This window comes from Eretmochelys imbricata, chromosome 3 (genome assembly GCF_965152235.1).
Source record: "Eretmochelys imbricata isolate rEreImb1 chromosome 3, rEreImb1.hap1, whole genome shotgun sequence".
Lineage (NCBI taxonomy): Eukaryota > Metazoa > Chordata > Testudines > Cheloniidae > Eretmochelys > Eretmochelys imbricata.
In genome coordinates, this window is record NC_135574.1 from 196,559,973 (window position 1) to 196,579,547 (window position 19,575).

Sequence of the window (19,575 nt, forward strand, 5' to 3'; positions counted from 1 at the left end):
TGATTCTCACCAGTGAGTCACTGAAGCTGCATAAACTGGTCTGCCTTCCGGAGGTTTTCGATTACCTCTTGCCAAGCTGATGTATATAAAGGAAACTTCTGACCCTCACTCACTGCTCCTTGAAACTGCTAAAACCCTCTGAATGCAGCTGACCCTAAGCAAGCAGATCCACTGCCCTGATTTTTTTGATTGCCTCCTGCTCAGCTAGCAAATATAAAGAAAGTTTCTGACCCTCACTATTGGCTCTTTGGAACTGCTGAAACTACATGAACCCAGCCAACCCTAATTTGAGTTTAAAAGAAACTCCTGTAACAACTCTCATACATTGGCTCAAAGAGTAACTGACGCCTGCTGGAGACCACGTGATGCCAAGAAACTTTCCTAGTTCAAGTCTGTTAAAAAATTACAAGCGAACAAGATACGAGGGCTCAGCGATGATTTACATGCATTTTCACACTGCCAAAGGTCGATTTTCTCCCTAGACGTCTGTTGTCAAATCTGTATCAGACATTTTCCCCTGTGAAGATTTTTACAGAGAAAAGGAGATCTGCAAAGACACAGCCTAGGAATCAGGATGTTTTAAGTTCTGTTCCCACGCTGCCACAGTCTCTGTGACAATTGGCCAAGGTTTTCAAGAGTCACTAGTGATTTTGTGAGCCTAACTTGAAACAACTTAAAAGGGCCTGATTTTCGGAAGGTGGCTACATGCTCAGCATTTCCTGTAAGTTGTCTCCAGTTGATCCTCCAAAAATCAGTAGTCACTTTAAAATATCTCACCGTTCGTACCTCAGTTTCCTCATCTCTAGAAGAGGATGAATGCTTGCCTTCCTCACTGGGAAGGTAAGTTTAATGAAGTTGTGTTTGTAAAATACATTGAGCTCCTGAGATGGGAGGCATTATTTGCTTGCAAAACATCATCATCATCAGTCTAACTGATTTCCCATATTTGACATTTCTGCTATCCCCTTCAGCTCAGCCTCCAGCCACAGGTTCAAAGGAACAGGCATGAAACATTCTCCCTCTTCCACTGGCCCATAGCGGTTATAAGATTGATCACTTTTGTTTAGCTATTGACGGTCTCTACTTCTTCTGCTGTTTAAAGCTAGTCTTTCCATGCTTATGTATGTATTCCACTCACCAATGAGGTAAAGTTAGACTTCGCTATTTCATTGCCTATTTACTTCTAAATACTTTCCCTCAAGAAAAAAAAAAAAAAGCCAACCTTATCACAGTTTTACTGCCTTTCCATGACTCCAAACCTGGTGTAAAGTGGGATTTGCCATCTTTGCGAGGTCTCCTAAACTAAGCCATGCACATTACTGTAGGTAGCTTGTGCATTTCTTACCTCCTCAACAGCGTTCATATGCTGGTGTTGCACAGTACTGCAGTGGAGAGGATTGTTGCTTCCTAGCATTTAAAATTCCTAATATTCTCCCCTATGGCTGATTCATCTCTGCAGCAGTCCTATCGAAGTCTTCAGTGGATCATAAGACACAATCTGTCCACATGTGCAGAGACACACCAACATTGTGTTCAGTATCAATCTTATAATTATGGACTAGATCCTGCAAGCCTTACTCAGACAAGGTCTAATTACACACAATCAACGGCACTATGCACAGGGTACATTTTAGTCACATGAATAAGGCTTGTGCATGATTGGGGCAGGGACTGTGTCTTCTTTAATCTCTGTAAGACACCATGCAAAGTGATGATGCTAAAGAGATGTTTAACAACAACAATTAATGGTGACTGCTCCATTTCTCCATGATGTTTTTGAGTCATGTCACTTGGGTTTACATTTGACACCAGTTTACTATTAAAGCTACTCACATCCTAAAATGTTGAACAGTTTCCTATGTATCTGCATCACAATAGTATCTAGACACCATACCAAGCTATGTACTTCACTTGAATTTCTAGAATGTTATCATTTAAATCCCTGCACGGTTCCAAAGCCAAGTGCATTTCCTTAGTTCTTGGATTTAATTTTTATGATTGCTCCTTTGCTTTTTAGGGCCATTTAGCTGAATCTCAAGAATGACCAAATGTTTTAAAATCCCGTTAGTCTTTGCCCAGAAAAGAACTTTTTAACTCCTTAATATAGCCCTAGTACTAGCATTCGTCAGGAAGCATAACAGATTATGCATATGTTTAAATGGAGTCCAGAGTTCTTTTTTCCAGTTTTATGCTTAATAATTCTCTTTTATTTAATCTTCTCAGTATCAAGATTCTCCTTAAGGCCTTTTCCCCAATCAGGAATTCCTGAGTCAGATCATACTGTTAGCATTTCTCACCACTGTATTGTGTCTCTAAAAGTTTTCCTTGTGCTTTACAGTTTCATGGCTGTAAAAAATATAGACAAAAGTGTAGAAGCATTTGACTGTGTGACTTGTTTGGATTTCATAAATCGATAGCGCAAGCTCAGTGGAATCTCCCTGGTTTTCTAACATGAGCATGGCCACTGGGCTGGCTGATGAGTAAGTCTCTTTCTGACCGAGTGCACAGTATATACTTGAGCTCTCCCGCACCTCTGAGTACTGTAAGGGCCTTGTCTATAACCCACTGAAGTCAGTGAAAAGACTTGCATCTACTTTAATGGGATTTCAGTCACAGCAAGTTCATAACAGTAAAATGGGGGTGCCGTGGGAGGACGGAGAATGTAAATGGAACATTAGCCCTCAAATAATTTGTTGGGGGTTTGTTTGTTTTTTAAACAAAAAACTAGGCCCTTCGACTAATGGGGCAAAAACCCCATTGAATGACAATAGAGGATCAAGAAAAGGATCAAGAAAACAGTGAGCATCTGTAGTTTAGTAGCCACTAAGTTCAATCTTTTTCTGGTGGGGCCCTGACTGTAGACCCAAGTGAACTCTCTTCTTGGATTTGGAGTCAAAGCAGAGAGCCCACCATGGGCTAGAATAACTTCCCAGCCAGAAAAATGAGTCCTGTTAGTAACTCAAAAGCTAAGTTAGAGAAAGAGCAGTGTAGTGGACTGAAATTGATGGTATTGTCCTAGTAATACCCAGGCTGATCCTAGAGCCCTTAGTCACACAAGTAACCCTGGATCGCCAAGTAGCGCCCACTCCTCATCTGATTGAAAGTTCCAGGGTGATGCCCCAAACACTTTTTGCATTTGTGTTCAGGCCTACTCACCCTATCCTAAGTTAAATTGGACAACTCAGGCCATTGGCCAATGTGGAGTTTATTTTGTAAGTGCTAGAAGGGGGATTGTACTAGTTCTAATCAGGGTTGTTGGTATTTTGTTTTTTGTTTTTGCTGGTGGGGGGCAGGAGTTATTTTGTTTAGTTTTGACCATTTCACAATCACTTCTTTCCTAGGTGTCACATATTTTGTAGCCAAACTGTTCTTTTTATCTGTGTGTGTGTGTGTGTGTGTGTGTGTGTACACATGTGAAATGTTTTTGATCAGAATTTACTCTGCAGAGGCATATAAATAATGAAAACATTTCTGAAAGGCACTAACCCTTGTTGTCCATAGGAGCAGGATAACTTATTTGATCCTCTCCATGACTTAACACTATGTAAAAGAAAAATATTGACTTCTGCAGGCCAGCTTATTTCTGGCTGAATCAGCTGTTGAGCTGCAGAGACAATTTCCGTGATCTTGCACACAGGATAAAGTCTGCATCCGCCTCCATTATTGTGGACTGTATTTTGTATTTACCCGAGTATATTTGGTTACCAAAAAATTGTTCAAACTGCTCCTGTTTTCTAATAAGCTGCAGATTGTTTTAATACCAGTGGATTTAAGGCATAATGCAAAAACTGTGTATGATACTTATGTTCTTTAAAATGTACATATTTCTACTATTCCGTCAGATTTTATATTAAGTACAAAAAATAAGTGTGTAATTGTTTTGAGTTTGTAACACCCACTCAAAATCCAGGTTTCAGAGTAGCAGCCGTGTTAGTCTGTATTCGCAAAAAGAAAAAGGAGTACTTGTGGCACCTTAGAGACTAACAAATTTATTTGAGCATAAGCTTTCGTGAGCTACAGCTTACTTCATCGGATGCATTATTTCTCACACACACACACACACACACACACACACACACTGTTCCTCAGACGTTCTTGTCAGCTGCTGGAAATGGCCCACCTTGATTATCACTACAAAAGATTTTCTCCCCCCGGCTCTCCTGCTGGTATTAGCTCATCTTAAGTGATCGCTCTCCTTACAGTGTGTATGATAACACCCATTGTTTCATGTTCTCTGTGTATATAAATCTCCCCACTGTATTTTCCACTGAATGCATCCGATGAAGTGAGCTGTAGCTCACAAAAGCTTATGCTCAAACAAATTTGTTAGTCTCTAAGGTGCCACAAGTCCTCCTGTTCTTTTTTCAAAATCCAGGAAATGTTAAGATATGGCTGCATCACATTCTCTTTAACATTAGAGTGGAGGGGGGTTGTTTTTAGCTTCTTGGTTTGTTTGTTTTGGAAGGGGTTAAAACAAAGTAAGGTGAGTGAAGGTCAGAGCTTCGTTGATTCCTTTGAAATACCTGGCTGTTGTCAGTGTGACATTCACAGAATCATAGACTATCAGCGTTGAAAGGGACCTCAGGAGGTCATCTAGTTCAACCCCCTGCTAAAAGCAGGACCAATCCCCAATTTTTGCCCAAATCCCTAAATGGCCCCCTCAAAGATTGAACTCACAACCCTGGGTTTAGCAAGCCAATGCTCAAACCACTGAGCTATCCCTCAAAGGAACAATATTATTTAAACATGATTCCCCCCACCCTCACTCCTTGAATAGAATATTGTCTTGTGTAGTTAAAGAAACTAAATGAAAATACATCACTTTTGCAGCATTTCTGCTTTTTCTCCTTACACTGCTAATAGCCTTTTTTGAAAGGCCTGTTTAACAAGGAAGCAGCTGGTTTGCAAATATTAAGAGAAAGTTGTAACCGTGCCTCTATGGGTCACAACTATTTTCGACGTCTCTGACTCAAGGAATATTTCCAACACACCTCTGAACAACATACTAACCCACAGAGACCTTCCTACCAAGGACTACAAAAAGAAGGATTCTGAGTGGACTCCTCCTGAAGGTCGAAACAGACTGGACTTCTACATAGAGTGCTTCCACCAACGTGCACGGGCTGAAATTGTGGAAAAGCAGCATCACTTGCCCCATAACCTCAGCCGTGCAGAACACAATGCCATCCACAGCCTCAAACAACTCTGACATCATAATCAAAAAAGGCTGACAGAGGAGGTTCTGTCGTCATCATGAATAGGTCGGAATATGAACAAGAGGCTACGAGGCAGCTCTCCAACACCACTTTCTACAAGCCATTACCTTCTGATCCCACTGAGGGTTACCAAAAGAAACTACAACATTTGCTCAAGAAACTCCCTGAAAACGCACAAGAACAAATCCGCACAGACACACCCCTGGAACCCCAACCTGGGTATTCTATCTGCTACCCAAGATCCATAAACCTGGAAATCCTGGATGCCCCATCATCTCAGGCATTGGCACCCTGACAGCAGGATTGTCTGGCTATGTAGACTCCCTCTGCAGGCCCTACACTCCCAGCACTCCCAGCTATCTTCGAGACACCACTGACTTCCTGAGGAAACTACAATCCATCGGTGATCTTCCTGAAAACACCCTCCTGGCCACTATGGATGTAGAAGCCCTCTACACCAACATTCCACACAAAGATGGACTACAAGCCGTCAGGAACAGTATCCCCGATAATGTCACGGCAAACCTGGTGGCTGAACTTTGTGACTTTGTCCTCACCCATAACTATTTCACATTTGGGGACAATGTATACCTTCAAATCAGTGGCACTGCTATGGGTACCTGCATAGCCCCACAGTATGCCAACATTTTTATGGCTGACTTAGAACAACGCTTCCTCAGCTCTTGTCCCCTAATGCCCCTACTCTACTTGCGCTACATTGATGACGTCTTCATCATCTGGACCCATGGAAAAGAAGTCCTTGAGGAATTCCACGATTTCAACAATTTCCATCCCACCATCAACCTCAGCCTGGACCAGTCCACACAAGAGATCCACTTCCTGGACACTACAGTGCTAATAAGTGATGGTCACATAAACACCACCCTATACCGGAAACCTACTGACCACTATTCCTACCTACATGCCTCCAGCTTTCATCCAGACCACACCACACAGTCTATTGTCCACAGCCAAGCTCTACGATACAACTGCATTTGCTCCAACCCCTCAGACAGAGACAAACACCTACAAGATCTCTATCAAGCATTCTTACAACTACAATACCCACCTGCTGAACTGAAGAAACAGATTGACAGAGCCAGAAGAGTATCCAGAAGTTACCTACTACAGGACAGGCCCAACAAAGAAAATAACAGAACGCCACTAGCCATCACCTTCAGCCACCAACTAAAACCTCTCCAACGCATCATCAAAGATCTACAACCTATCCTGAAGGATGACCCATCACTCTCATAGATCTTGGGAGACAGGCCAGATCTTGCTTACAGACAGCCCCGCAACCTGAAGCAAATACTCACCAGCAACCACACACTACACAACAGAACCACTAACCCAGGAACCTATCCTTGCAACAAAGCCCGTTGCCAACTGTGTCCACATATCTATTCAGGGGACACCATCATAGGGCCTAATCACATCAGCCACACTATCAGAGGCTCGTTCACCTGCATATCTACCAATGTGATATATGCCGTCATGTGCCAGCAATGCCCCTCTGCCATGTACATTGGCCAAACTGGACAGTCTCTACGTAAAAGAATAAATGGACACAAATCAGATGTCAAGAATTATAACATTCAAAAACCAGTCAGAGAACACTTCAACCTCTTTGGTCACTTGATTACAGACCAAAAAGTGGCAGTTCTTCAACAAAAAAACTTCAAAAACAGACTCCAAGGAGAGACTGCTGAATTGGAATTAATTTAGGCTTGAATAAAGACTGGGAGTGGATGGGTCATTACACAAAGTAAAACTATTTCCCCATGTTTATTCCCCTCCCCACTGTTCCTCAGATGTTCTTGTCAACTGCTGGAAATGGCCCACCTTGATTATCAATACAAAAGGTCTTGTTCCCCGTCCCCCCCTGGTGCTGGTAATAGCTCACCTTAAGTGATCACTCTTGTTACAGTGTGTATGGTAACACCCATTGTTTCATGTTCTCTATGTATATAAATCTCCCCACTGTATTTTCCACTGAATGCATCCGATGAAGTGAGCTGTAGGTCGCAAAAGCTTATGCTCAAATAAATTTGTTAGTCTCTAAAGTGCCACAAGTACTCCTTTTCTTTTTGGGAATACAGACTAACATGGCTGCTACTCTGACAACTGAGAATGTCAAACTCAGGACTCACTGCTGAGAAATAAGGTAGTGACACCTCAAGACTGGTGGCTAATCTTTCATAAGGTATACCAAACCGGCAACAAAAGTAAACTTCTGTTTCACCACACTGGCTGACAAGAAGTCATAAAAGGAGTTTCCCTGGGCATTCTAGTCATTGTATTACCACCAAAAACACTGGATTTAAAGGTGAGTGGTTCTTTACAACCAGTCTCCTTAACTAAAAGGTTCTTCAGATCTCAAAGGACCAGCCACACACCCAAGTCAATATATAACTTAGATTTTACCCAAAAATCACATTAGATTTTAGATACTAAAGAATTGGCATCAAAGGTTTAATCAGAGAAAGAAGGGGGTGGGGGTGAGAGTTAAAATTGGTTAAAGGAATCAAATACATATAGTAATTGCAAAGTTCTTGGTTCAGGCTTGTAGCAGTGATGCAATAAACTGCTGGCTTGATAAATCTCTGGTTGCTTCCAAGTCATTGGAAGGACCTCAGTGTCCATTGGTTAGAATGCTCCCATTAGTATAAGTCCAGAGGCTTGGGCAAGAAAGAGGCTGAAGCAGGATAGAGGCAAAATGGAGGAGTTTCCAGGGCCTTTTATCTCTTCTACCATGTGGAAGGACACCCACTGTTTCAAAACAAAACCCTCAACACAGCTACTGGAGAATCACAGGTGAACAGATAGTGTTTGAAGTCACATGGGCAAGACACATGTTCATGCCCCATTGCTCTCAGTCATTGCAGGAAGCCATTACCTATATTCCAGACAGCACGTTTATAGGACAGTGCACTCAGTGTAGATGGGCATCTCCCATGGTCCATTGTGAGTTAAGAGTCCTTTTGATGGGTCACTCAATTAGAATAGTACCTCCAAGATGTGCTAGCTAACTACCATGTGGTCGTTACCCCAGGAGCAAACATTTGAAATCCAGGTAGATCCAATATTCATAACTTCAAATACAAAAATGATACATGCATACAAATAGCATAATCCTAATCAGCAAATCATAACCTTTTCATAGACATCTTACATGCCACATTTTGTACAAGATTTGTTACAAATATATAAACAGTGGTTGCAACAATGATCTATATGGTCATATTTTAACCAACTAACATCACAGAGGTGAGAAGAGTACTATAAATATATATGTCCAAACAACATTATACACAACATACTGTAACTTCATAAATAATCAGACATCGTGCTCTATAGTATTTGTATACTTGAAATTTGTTATAAACCAAGCTTTTTTGAAGGCTACTGAGAAGATGCAGCATGGTGTACTAGATTGATCATGAGACTGGAAACCAGGAACTCCTGAGTTCTAATCCTGCCTTTGTCACTATAGGCCTCATTCTTTGGATATTCAAAACGCCACTGAAGTCAGTGGGAGTTTCCGATGCACCAAAAATGCTGGATAGGATGAATATGTCTGTGATCTTGGGCAACTCAGTTTTTGTGTCTGTAAAACTGAGGTAATAATAGTCATTGACTTCAAGAAATGTTGGTGGATTAATTAATGTGTGCAGAGCTCTTTGAAGATAGACAATCAGCTATTAGTACTAGTGATTTATTTGTTGCATAGCAAATACACTCTGTTATTATGCTGTTATGTTATTTTGATTGTAATCAAAGTGCCTCTATATTAAATTAGCTTCATTGTTCAAGAAATTTTTTTGAAAAAATAACTTGGTCATATAAGTTATACATGTAATTAATGGAAAGTGTCTGGGTTTGCAAAACAAGGAGAATAAGCAAAGTGTCTGGCAACAGCTTCCCTACAAAACATTTTATAATGTATAGTTTGGGAATGCTGAGCCAAAACAAACTGTCGTTGCCGACAGAAAAAGCTGACAATTATTTTACGTTGATCCAACTTGGCCGAGCCCAGACTGACCTTGTTTACTCATCTCAGCGTCTTTAATTCATATTAACTTGGCATTGAAAGGGAACATGTGGCATATGTGCAAAAGACCCATTTTCTGCATCTTTCGACTGAGGTAAATGTAGTACATTGAGTACGGCTAGTGCACTGAGCTCTTAGGTAGATTTATATGTATTAGATAGAACTGGTTAAGTTCCTTTTATCCCCACTGGGCTTTTCATATTTTGTAGACCATAAAACTAGCAGCTCAGTAGAAGCAACATCTTCTAAGCCTTTGGATATATATAAAATCCTCCCAGCACTGGCTGATTTTAAAGACACATCCAAAGAGGATGGACAGTTTTAAGCTCTTTTAAAACATAAAAATAGAAGGTTTACTGCAATTTGGCTGCCAAAAAAGCAATTTACAGGTCTCCACAGAACCCATGGCTATGTGTAAGAAAGCTGACCAAGATACTATGGAAAAGATAATGGGGTCAGAGAGCAAAAGAATCTCTCTATTTTGTAACCAGCCTAATCTGGTCTCCAATGAAGTTTCTTAGTTTCTTTTGCTGAGCCAATAAAGCTTAGTGTGATGTAGCAGTTGCATTATTGTGGCTTTAATATGGCTTGGGGAAAGCTGATGAGGAGCAGGGTTGCTTTAAGTTGTTTTATGGATTCACAGCTGCTTGCATAACCCTCACTGTACTGAGAGTAGAAAGACAAAGACACAGGGAAAGTCTGAGCTCTTGCTTTAATTATTTACATTGTTGTCAGTAATAAAGGCTTTTTATGCCTGGAATCTATTATTTGTATTATCAAAGCCAAATGAGATTGTGCGCTGTAGCTGTTAATAAATTAGTGTGCAACATGAAAGCAGTCACATTTTCATTCTCACAACTTACTTCTGTCCAAAATTTAAAAAAAAGCACTTGCTAATCTACTCAGACTTCCCCAAAAAAAAAAGCCATGCAGTGTCATTGTACCTTTGCAAATGGTACTGCAATAGAGTAGATGTTACCATATCCAAAGAGAAACTAGTAGAAGGGAAATCCACCAGAATGAAGAAGCGACAGAAACCCACTGGTCCTGCTTAAGAATTTTTCCAATTTTTATATTCATCTCCTCTCTTCCTGTAGGCAAAACTCCTATTGATTTCACTGGGTGTTTTGCCAGCGTGAGGACTGCAGGATCAGATCCCGCTAGGCATGCTGATCCCAAACAAGTTAATGTAGCTACTAAAATCTAACAATCTGATTCCACTGCCTGGGGAAGCAGATTGCCTATGTATGCTGTTGAACAACAGAAGACTGAGGATGAACGAACAGGAGGATGAGGGAAGAACTCAAGACTACCAAAACAAAAATGAATAACTTATACATACATGCCACAACATCATGCTGGCGGTTTTTTCTTTGAGGAGAAGGAGCAGCACAGAGTAAAAGCTCACAACTTCTCTCTTAGTGGTGTAGAGTTTTTTGGTTTGGGGGCTTTAAGTGTGAGAATAATTAGATGGAGTTCTGGACATCACATCTTGCTTTCTTGGCATCCTGGTATCTGACTGACTGCTGTTCCTTAGAAGTATTTCAATGTGAAACATTCCTCTTGTCTGTTAGAACAATCTGAAGATCTGTTGGGGGCAACCAATTTAACAAAACCCTTAATCGCTTGAAAGACAAGAACCTTACACCACATCTTTGACTGACAGCACAGCTATAGAACGATCGCACAGGCAAGAGAGTTTTCATAGTGAAATTCAGTCAACAAACAGTAGCATCTGATTAAAAAAAAAAAAGAACTAGAGTTTGAAAATAGTAAATTACAGACTGCCATGCACTTTTAAAGAGGTAAACAAACAAAATGGCTTTGCTGTCTGTTATATGACCCTCTGTCCCACCACCACTTTCTTCTTTTCTTTTTCTTTTTTTAAGTTCTACTACACGTAGACAGGTGGACAGGGAGAGTGCACTTGGAACGGATAGCAGTGCTGCTCCTGTAATGGATAAACCCTTGTCCTGGAATCCAGCAGGTAAGAATTAACAAGTTACTGTCAAATAGGCACAATGGAAAGAAGTTGTACGTAGTGTAAATTGATATCCGGGAAGAATTTGAGTTTGGAAAGAAAAAGTAAACTAGTGCTAAAAATTCCTTGCTGCTTAACTGTGTGACAGCAGAACAAGGAGGCAGCAGGATCTGGCCGTGAAAGCACAGACTACGAAGCAGGGAACTTGGGCTCTGTTCCTGAGGCTACCACTGACTTGTGTGATCACTTAACCTCTGTGACTCAGTTTCCCCATCATTGTAAAACTATTTATTGCTCATAGATTAAAGGTGCTACGTACATGCAAAGGATTACTGTTGTTATTAGCAGCGTTGTTTTATGTTTTAGTATATAAGAGCCAGATCCTCAAGAGGTGTAAACCAGTGTAGCCCCATTGAAGTCAATAGTTTGTAAAATAACAAGCAACGCGATTTCGGCAAGGATGTTTCTAGAGTGAACAGATGAGGTTTAAAATACTTGACAAACACAATGACATTTGTCAAATACATATAAATAATATATAAAATATACAATACACACACGTTGTGTATATGTTAATATACAATACACACACACACACACACAAAGTAAAGAACAATGGCAGAATATTTCAGTGGGGGGAAGCCATGGCAGGAGGGCCTGTATTACCTAGGGCAGGTTTGCACTTAAAATTCAGCAGCAGCACCTCTGCAGCGCTTCAGCGAGGACGCTGCGATGCCGCCAGGAGTGCGTCGTAGTTCATCCACATCCCCAAGTGGCCGTAGCTATGGCGATGGGAGAAGCCCTCCTGTTGAGATAGCACTGTCTGTCCCTGGGGTTAGGTTGCTGTAACTGGGTCACTCAGGGGTGTGGGATTTTCACACCCCTGAGCAATGTAGTTATACCAGCGTAGGCTTATAATGTAGGCCTGGCCCTAGTCACCAAGCCAGGTGTACTGATCTACTTAAGGATATTTGTAAAATGGGTGAGGTAAAGATATTCACCCTTTGCCATGTTCAAGTATCACACCACATTGTCAAAGCGGTCAACATGTAAGGGTTGTACTAACAGGACTGTCTTTAGCATATCCTACACCCACTTGGCTACAGATGGTCACGTGTGTCTTATACCTGTCACTGACCTCAGATCTGCCACGCTGTCTTCTTCAAAATGCATTTTGCTATGGTTTGGCAGGGCTTGGGGAGCAAGGGAGGGAGGGTCACACATGCACATACATCTCTGGGTAATATGTTAAATGCTTTAATTCATCCATCATGTGATAGGATATAAAATAACTGTATCCTATCAAGGAGGCGGAAAAGTTAAGTGCCACATATTAACCTTGCTTGTTTGTTTTCCAGCAAGTTCAGGGAATTTTGGGGACGTTCACACAGAACAGGTAACACTTCTTTCCTCTCCCTCTCCCCCCCCGCATTCTACTCTTTTTCGCACCTTGGTATAAACTACATCTTTCATCCAAATGCAGGACTCTGGTCAGTGGACACATCCAGAGGGCTTGTAAAATGGAGCCAGACCTTCATGGTTTGAATCCATCCTAGATCACCAGTGATCAAAATCTGTTCATGTTGGATATTGATTTGGTGGAGAAATGGGTAATTAGTCTCAGCCCACATCCATCTCACAGAAACAGCCACCACGTTTCCAACTAATTGGCACCCTTGCCTGCAGTTTCAGCAGCGAGACCAAGAGTTTAAAGAGGCACCAAGACTTAAATTGCCCTTCACCTCCTAGAAGGACTTTGCTGTCCTGGGGTGGTGCAGTGTGAGTGGGGTGATCTGCATTGTGGCTGCTGACGGTGCTGTAGTAGAGCTCTGGATATGTAGAATTTGCCAGTCTCTGGAGCTGTCAGTCCAGGCTCTTTGAGGAGAAATACATTCACCTTATTTTTGTTCAGCGGTGTGGCAATAACCACTGTCGTTAAGGTTACAAACTAGTTTCCATTCTAGCCCCTGTTTACAGTTGCTTATAATGGTCTGAAACTCACCTTGTGGGGGGGGAGGAAATTTTCAATGTTTGGCCTGTGTACAAAAAGGTGATTTTTAAAACACTGAGCAAAACCTGTCTGGCCTCCATCCGCCCCCCCCACCAAGAACGGTGTGAAAATACACTTTTGTTCCATCATAAAAACAACCTGTGCCAAGTAGAACAACTCTCCAGGAACAACTCTGTCAGCCCAGGATCCACACACAGCAACGTGCTCCAGCCACACCCTCTCCAGTCCCCTCATGCTCCAGTGCACTCTCTTGTGATGGGGGAGGGAGGGCGGGGCAGTCCCAGATGGCACAGAATTGACTGTGGTAACTGTGCACCCCCAAGAGATCGCCGCAGCTCACAGCTGCCTCTTTAAGCCAACCCTGCCCTCTCTGTGCTGGCCAGAAGTGCACAGTATAGGGGAATTGTGAACATTTGCTGATGTACATAGGGTACCTATGTTTACTGCTAAGTTCTCTTAATAGTTATCAGTCTGCTTTCCTGAAATGTACCTTAGAAAAAAAAATCTCCTCTCTGCATGTGTAGCTATGTTAGCTAGTTTCCTCTCCCCAGAACACCTAAGGAGTGATGTGCTACTGGCTGAAAAGAACAAGTATAGTACATGGGTGCTCCCAAAATTACTCAGATTCCCTAGAGATAAGGGAAGTTACTGTATTAACTAGTCTGGGTCATTAACGATATGCTAGACCCCAATGACAAATTACCATACCTGGGGGGGGGGGTGGAGCAAAGAACAAGATGTACATGTGTCTAGGGTTGGAAGAACATTCTGATCTTTAATTACATGATCTCATTTGATTGTGAAAAGACTGTGTCGTAATGTGCAGGTGACCATGGAGCAGATAAAGTGTAGTTCTGCTCTGAAAAGTGACTGTTAAAACAGTGGGACTTTGTGTCCATTGTCTCTCAATGACTCCAAATCAAATGTGCGCCGTCTACAAGTCAAAATAGGAGGAGTTGTTTTTTTCCTGACTGTCACCCTTGCAAATTCAGGCTGGGATTGACAGTCAGGCCGAGTTCTGTTCTTCTTGTGTATAGTCACATACAATAAAGATTTCGCAAGGTAAACTCTGCCTTTGATGATAATGTGTTCACATGATACTCACTGAAATCAGTGGAATTGCACAGATGTTGCTGAGGGTGTGCACTGCTCTGTCTGACCACTACGAGCTGGGTTTGTACAGCACCTAGCACCTGGAGTCCTAGTCCGTGACTAAGGCTCCCAGCTGCTATAGTCATTCAAATAATAAAACTTGGTAGACAATTCTGTTTGATACGCAGGGGGAAAGAGAATCTTGCTTCATCTCCCGGAGCTGGGTTGGCGCTTGCAAGGAGGAAAATGCAATAACAATGTATCTTTGTCACTGAGGTGAGCAATTATGACAATAAGAAATGGAGTACTTGTGGCACCTTAGAGACTAACCAATTTATTTGAGCATGAGCTTTCGTGAGCTATAGCTCACTTCATCAGATGCATACTGTGGAAACTGCAGCAGACTTTATATATACACAGAGAATATGAAACAATACCTCCTCCCACCCCACTGTCCTGCTGGTAATAGCTTATCTAAAGTAATCGTCAGGTTAGGCCATTTCCAGCACAAATCCAGGTTTTCTCACCCTCCACCCCCCCACACAAATTCACTCTCCTGCTGGTGATAGCCCATCCAAAGTGACAACTCTTTACACAATGTGCATGATAATGAAGTTAGGCCATTTCCTGCACAAATCCAGGTTCTCTCACTCCCTCACCCCCCTCCAAAAACCCACCCCCATACATACACAGACTCACTCTCCTGCTGGTAATAGCTCGTCCAAACTGACCACTCTCCAAGTTTAAATCCAAGTTAAACCAGAACATCTGGGGGGGGGGGTAGGAAAAAACAAGAGGAAATAGGCTACCTTGCATAGCTCACGAAAGCTCATGCTCAAATAAATTGGTTAGTCTCTAAGGTGCCACAAGTACTCCATTTCTTTTTGCGAATACAGACTAACACGGCTGTTACTCTGAAACCTGTCAATTATGACAATGACTCTAGTTACACAAGGAAGCAAGATGGAGCCATTTTAACATCACTTTTCAGAGTGGAACCATATTTCAATGCCATACAAGCAACATTAACTTGGACATTTCCTGAATTTTTAGTGCTTACCTAGGTAATTTGTACAGCCTGTTAATGTATTGTTATAGAATATCACATGCATGTTCGTCCTTTGCATGATACACTGCGTGCTAAATGTTCTGTACAAGTTCAAAATCAAGAGGGTGTTCTTCTCCATCATTCTAGGGTTTTTTTAAATGGCTTTTCCTCTATCCAGATATATTGGATGTTCTCATAAGATCTTGGAGAAGGAAGAAGGTTTCCCTTTTGTCCAGCTAATTGTACTGAATGTTGTTTTATTGAAAAATCATGGAACGAGCCTGGTAGAGTAGCCTGTTGAATTCAGTATCAATATTGCCAAAGCTCTAGGGAACGAGGCTTATGCTTTAGGGAGATGTATCTCCAACTAAGAGATCATTACAATGCATGCACTCAGAGGGCCAAAACCTGTGACTTGTCACCCAGCCCCAGTTGGGGCTGTACTCTGGATATTTCCAGTGGTGAGCCAGAGGAACCCTCCCACCTACAGCCACAGAGTGGCTGTGAAGCCCAATGGCTGAATTATCCCTCCAGTGCACCAGTGTATGCCCACCTTCACTCTGCTGTTCCTCTAGCCTGGCTTTGCTTCCTGTCCATTGCTTCAGAAGGGCCCCTCACAGTGCTGGGCTCTGTGCCACAAAAGGGGTGCATACCCAGAGCCCAGCCATTTCTTGCACAGTGGAACTGCCCTCGTTCTGCTGCTAGGGAGACCTCTGTGGCCAGGACGTTGAGGATTTGATTTGCCCTATAGGGCAGAGCTATGCCAAAGAGATGGGGGTCAGAAGTGGCCTATTCCCTAGGTGAGTGGAGACCCCGGGGCATTGCTGAGACTATATCCACAGCATCATGTAAACAATCTCCTGCACGTACATCACTACCTGTGTATTCTTTGCTCACTGTGAATCCTCCCTGAAACTGCAGGAAATTGTTCCCATTCACCTGCCAGGTCCAGAAAAATCACAGTCACATAGCCAGATATTTGACCAAGAAAGGCTTTGCCGTTTGAAGGCGATTAGTTATTTTGTAGAAGAAATGGTTAGCGGTGCTCTCATCACTGGCCCCTGTAAGTCCAGCTGATCTAGTGATTAGAGGTAGAGATGGGGCTGAGTGTGGAAAGTCAGATCCAAACATCTCTGATGTTAGAGATCTGGCATTCAAGTTCAGCTGACTGGAACTCAGGGACTGGAAGTCACGAGATTCAAGTTCTGTTCCCAATTCTATTCTACCTGGGTGATCTTGAGAAAGCTCCACATTTTCAGAGTCTCCTCTCATTTAAGGTGCCTTAATTTTTGGCTGCCTAACTTGATACAAGTAGGTCTCCAGAGAGGCTGATCACCTCCATCTAGAAAATCAGACTCCAGGTGTCTCAAATTGCACACGTTTGAAAATGCAGGCCTTGGCCTCTTTGTGGTTCAGTATCTTGATCTGAAACTGGGACAATACTGCTTACTGATATTTTGTACAGTTCTCGGAGAGCCTGGCACCATGTAAGCGCAAAGTTAATTATTTTATTATAGATTAATTAAAATGGCCACCACACCCACAGGGGAGAATTCCCGTGCTACCCTCATAGCAGAAGACAAGACGGCTGTCAATCATAGAAGGAAGATTTAGGAAGAAAAAGGATCAAAGCAGTATGGTTACCATAGAGATGTAGACAAAGTCTAGTGTTGAAACATTAGACAAAAACCCCAGGATTTGAGCAGGTTTTACATTCTTGCACCTAGAAACAGAGTGATATTAATAATTATCCAGGAGTTTGAAATGGTTTTATGGGAACTAGAGTTGAGATGTCCAGTATCAATGAAACAAATGAAAGTTCTAAGAGTCTTACATCCCTTAAGACGACAGAGAATCTTACCATTCACAAACTTTGCTGCAAGATCTGCCTTTGAGAGTTGTGATAGAGGCTATGCATGAAATTCAGCAGGAAAGATGACTTGTTTCAGCATTATATAATAATGCTTAGGGGTGTGGTGGAGTAGTTATATATAGAGGAAGGGGGAAACCCTTTCATTTCTTTATAAAGAGCTGTTGGTATTTATATGGTGCACAGAGCTTTATCCAGTAAAGGCCAAGTGCCTCCTTACAAACATGCTCTCCAACTTTTTCCTCATCCACCAAGCAGCGAAAATGCCAAACGGGCTGGAACTAAAATGCAGTATTTACATCAAGACAAAATTCTAGCTGTCGAAATACTTTTATCCTAAATGCACAGCAGTAATATATGCATTGTGCACTGAAGCATTGTTTAAGAAGGTGATGTGTATCTCTGTGGTAGAATATATATACCATAAGATGGAGCTGCTGCTCTGGTAAATGCTCCTCATTAGGTTGCAAGAGTGTTTTTTTTTTCCTCACTTGAAAAGAAAGAGTGAAAGTCACATGAATCCCACTGAACTTGCCAGCACACACACAATCCTGCAGCAGCCTTAACTTACATACCTTTCTTGTTGCCAGTTTTCCACCTTTTTTTTTTCCTCAATTCAGATTAATGTTTTTTGTAAACTACAGTAGGGCACATACACCCGCTTCCCTTTGATTTCAGCTCCACACCTAGTTTTCTTTGCATCATGAAGAGGTTTCTGCTCATATGTAATCGTAAGGGAAGCAGTGATTCACTACAGCATAACACTTTCCTTAGCAAAGTTTTCATACTTTTTGTAGGATGCCAACAACATGTAGCATTCTAGGCACATACTGTTTTCATTAATTGTCATGTTGCTTACAAAAAATAACGGGCGAGGTCTCAGTTATGCACATGCATTTGTTGCATACACATTAGGGGGCCCCCCAATTTATATGCACCTAAATCAAGTATTTGCAGGCTTGCATTAAGATTACAGAATTGCATCCCTGTCTTTACAAATCTGGCTCTAGTAATACTGGCATTAATACAATTTTAGAACGTTTATTATACAATTTAAATAAAGATAAACAAAATAAGGTTTCGCTTTTGCAAATAAGCGTCCGTACAGAGGTTAATTGGAGTCAATATTTAGGTAGGTTTGTGTTTCCTTGTATTTGTTTTGGAGTTTCTTAAAAATAAAAAGGGTACATTTTTTAATCTATCGTTGCATTTAATTTCTGTACGCTAACGTGAGTAATTTTATGTTGTTGTTTTTCCCCCCAGGAGACTGGAGGAAGTGGATCTCTCAAAGTGGTACACTTTGGTCTAGTATAATCAAGAATATGAATACTTTCACTTCAAAAGAAAATACCTGAGGCCTGATTCAACGCCCACTGAAATTTATCAGTCTTTCATTTGGCTTCAGTTACCTTTGGATCTGGCCCTTCAAGAGAAAATTCAGTTAAAAGTTTCAGCGATGTTCTGCTTAAAACACTGAATTATTGATTTATAGGCACCTCTCTCTGCAAAAACTGACCCACGGTTATTTATCAAGAGCAATATTGTGAAATTTTCATCATGACATCCGATGACATACAAAATCCAATAATCATGGATACCAGTATTACTGTACAAATGGTAATGCTGAAAGATTGTTTTTTTTTTTTCCATTAAACAAATCCATAAACCTCACAGAGCAAATTCTCTGTAATTCTCCATGCATTATATATTTTAACAATCTTCATTTGGATGCAGATTTGAATTTCCACTTAAGGCTCTGAAAACCATTCTACCAAGATACTAGCAGATAAAACCTTCACTCAGGATACCTCTGTGAAAGAGCAGCTTTTCACAGTCAGCAGCGTTTTTCTAAGAATGCTCTCTATTTTCATATCTACATATATCATCTTAGTTGAATAACCATTATTTTGCCTTTAAAAAAGCCATGGATTTTAAACATCATTCCATTGGAGTCCAGATTTTAATCTTGCTCTCCTAGCCACTAACAGAAAATGCTACAGAGAAGACAACTTAACCTGTTTCATTATTATACTTGTTCCGGAACTATTAAAAGAGAAAAAGAACTTTAGGACGTTTCTTCCTTCCTACCATTTGATCCAGTATATCATGTATGTACACATGTATTGTACGTTACTGTATATACACATATAGAGTAAGCTTGATCTTTTGGACCAGTCAGTTATGTAAAACTGAAATCTACTTGAATTTGCTTTTTGGTTACTGTCTTGAAAAATGGTACTTTCGCTAAATAAATGGATTAAAAATTTTAAAAAAATTTTTTTTAAAAAATCAAACTGTTTAGC

At 41.3% G+C, this 19,575-nt stretch overlaps 1 protein-coding gene across 1 annotated transcript in view; it reads left to right on the forward strand.

The window, feature by feature from the left end:
• WDPCP (WD repeat containing planar cell polarity effector) overlaps positions 1-19,356 on the forward strand; it is a 271,495-nt gene extending 252,139 nt beyond the window's left edge. Inside the window, exons 16-18 of the mRNA XM_077812039.1 lie at positions 11,160-11,257; positions 12,610-12,647; positions 18,536-19,356. Of these exons, the coding sequence (XP_077668165.1) occupies positions 11,160-11,257; positions 12,610-12,647; positions 18,536-18,586 (187 nt within the window). The 3' untranslated portion in view covers positions 18,587-19,356. The remainder of the gene's footprint in view (positions 1-11,159; positions 11,258-12,609; positions 12,648-18,535) is intronic.
• Positions 19,357-19,575: the final 219 nt, after the last annotated feature.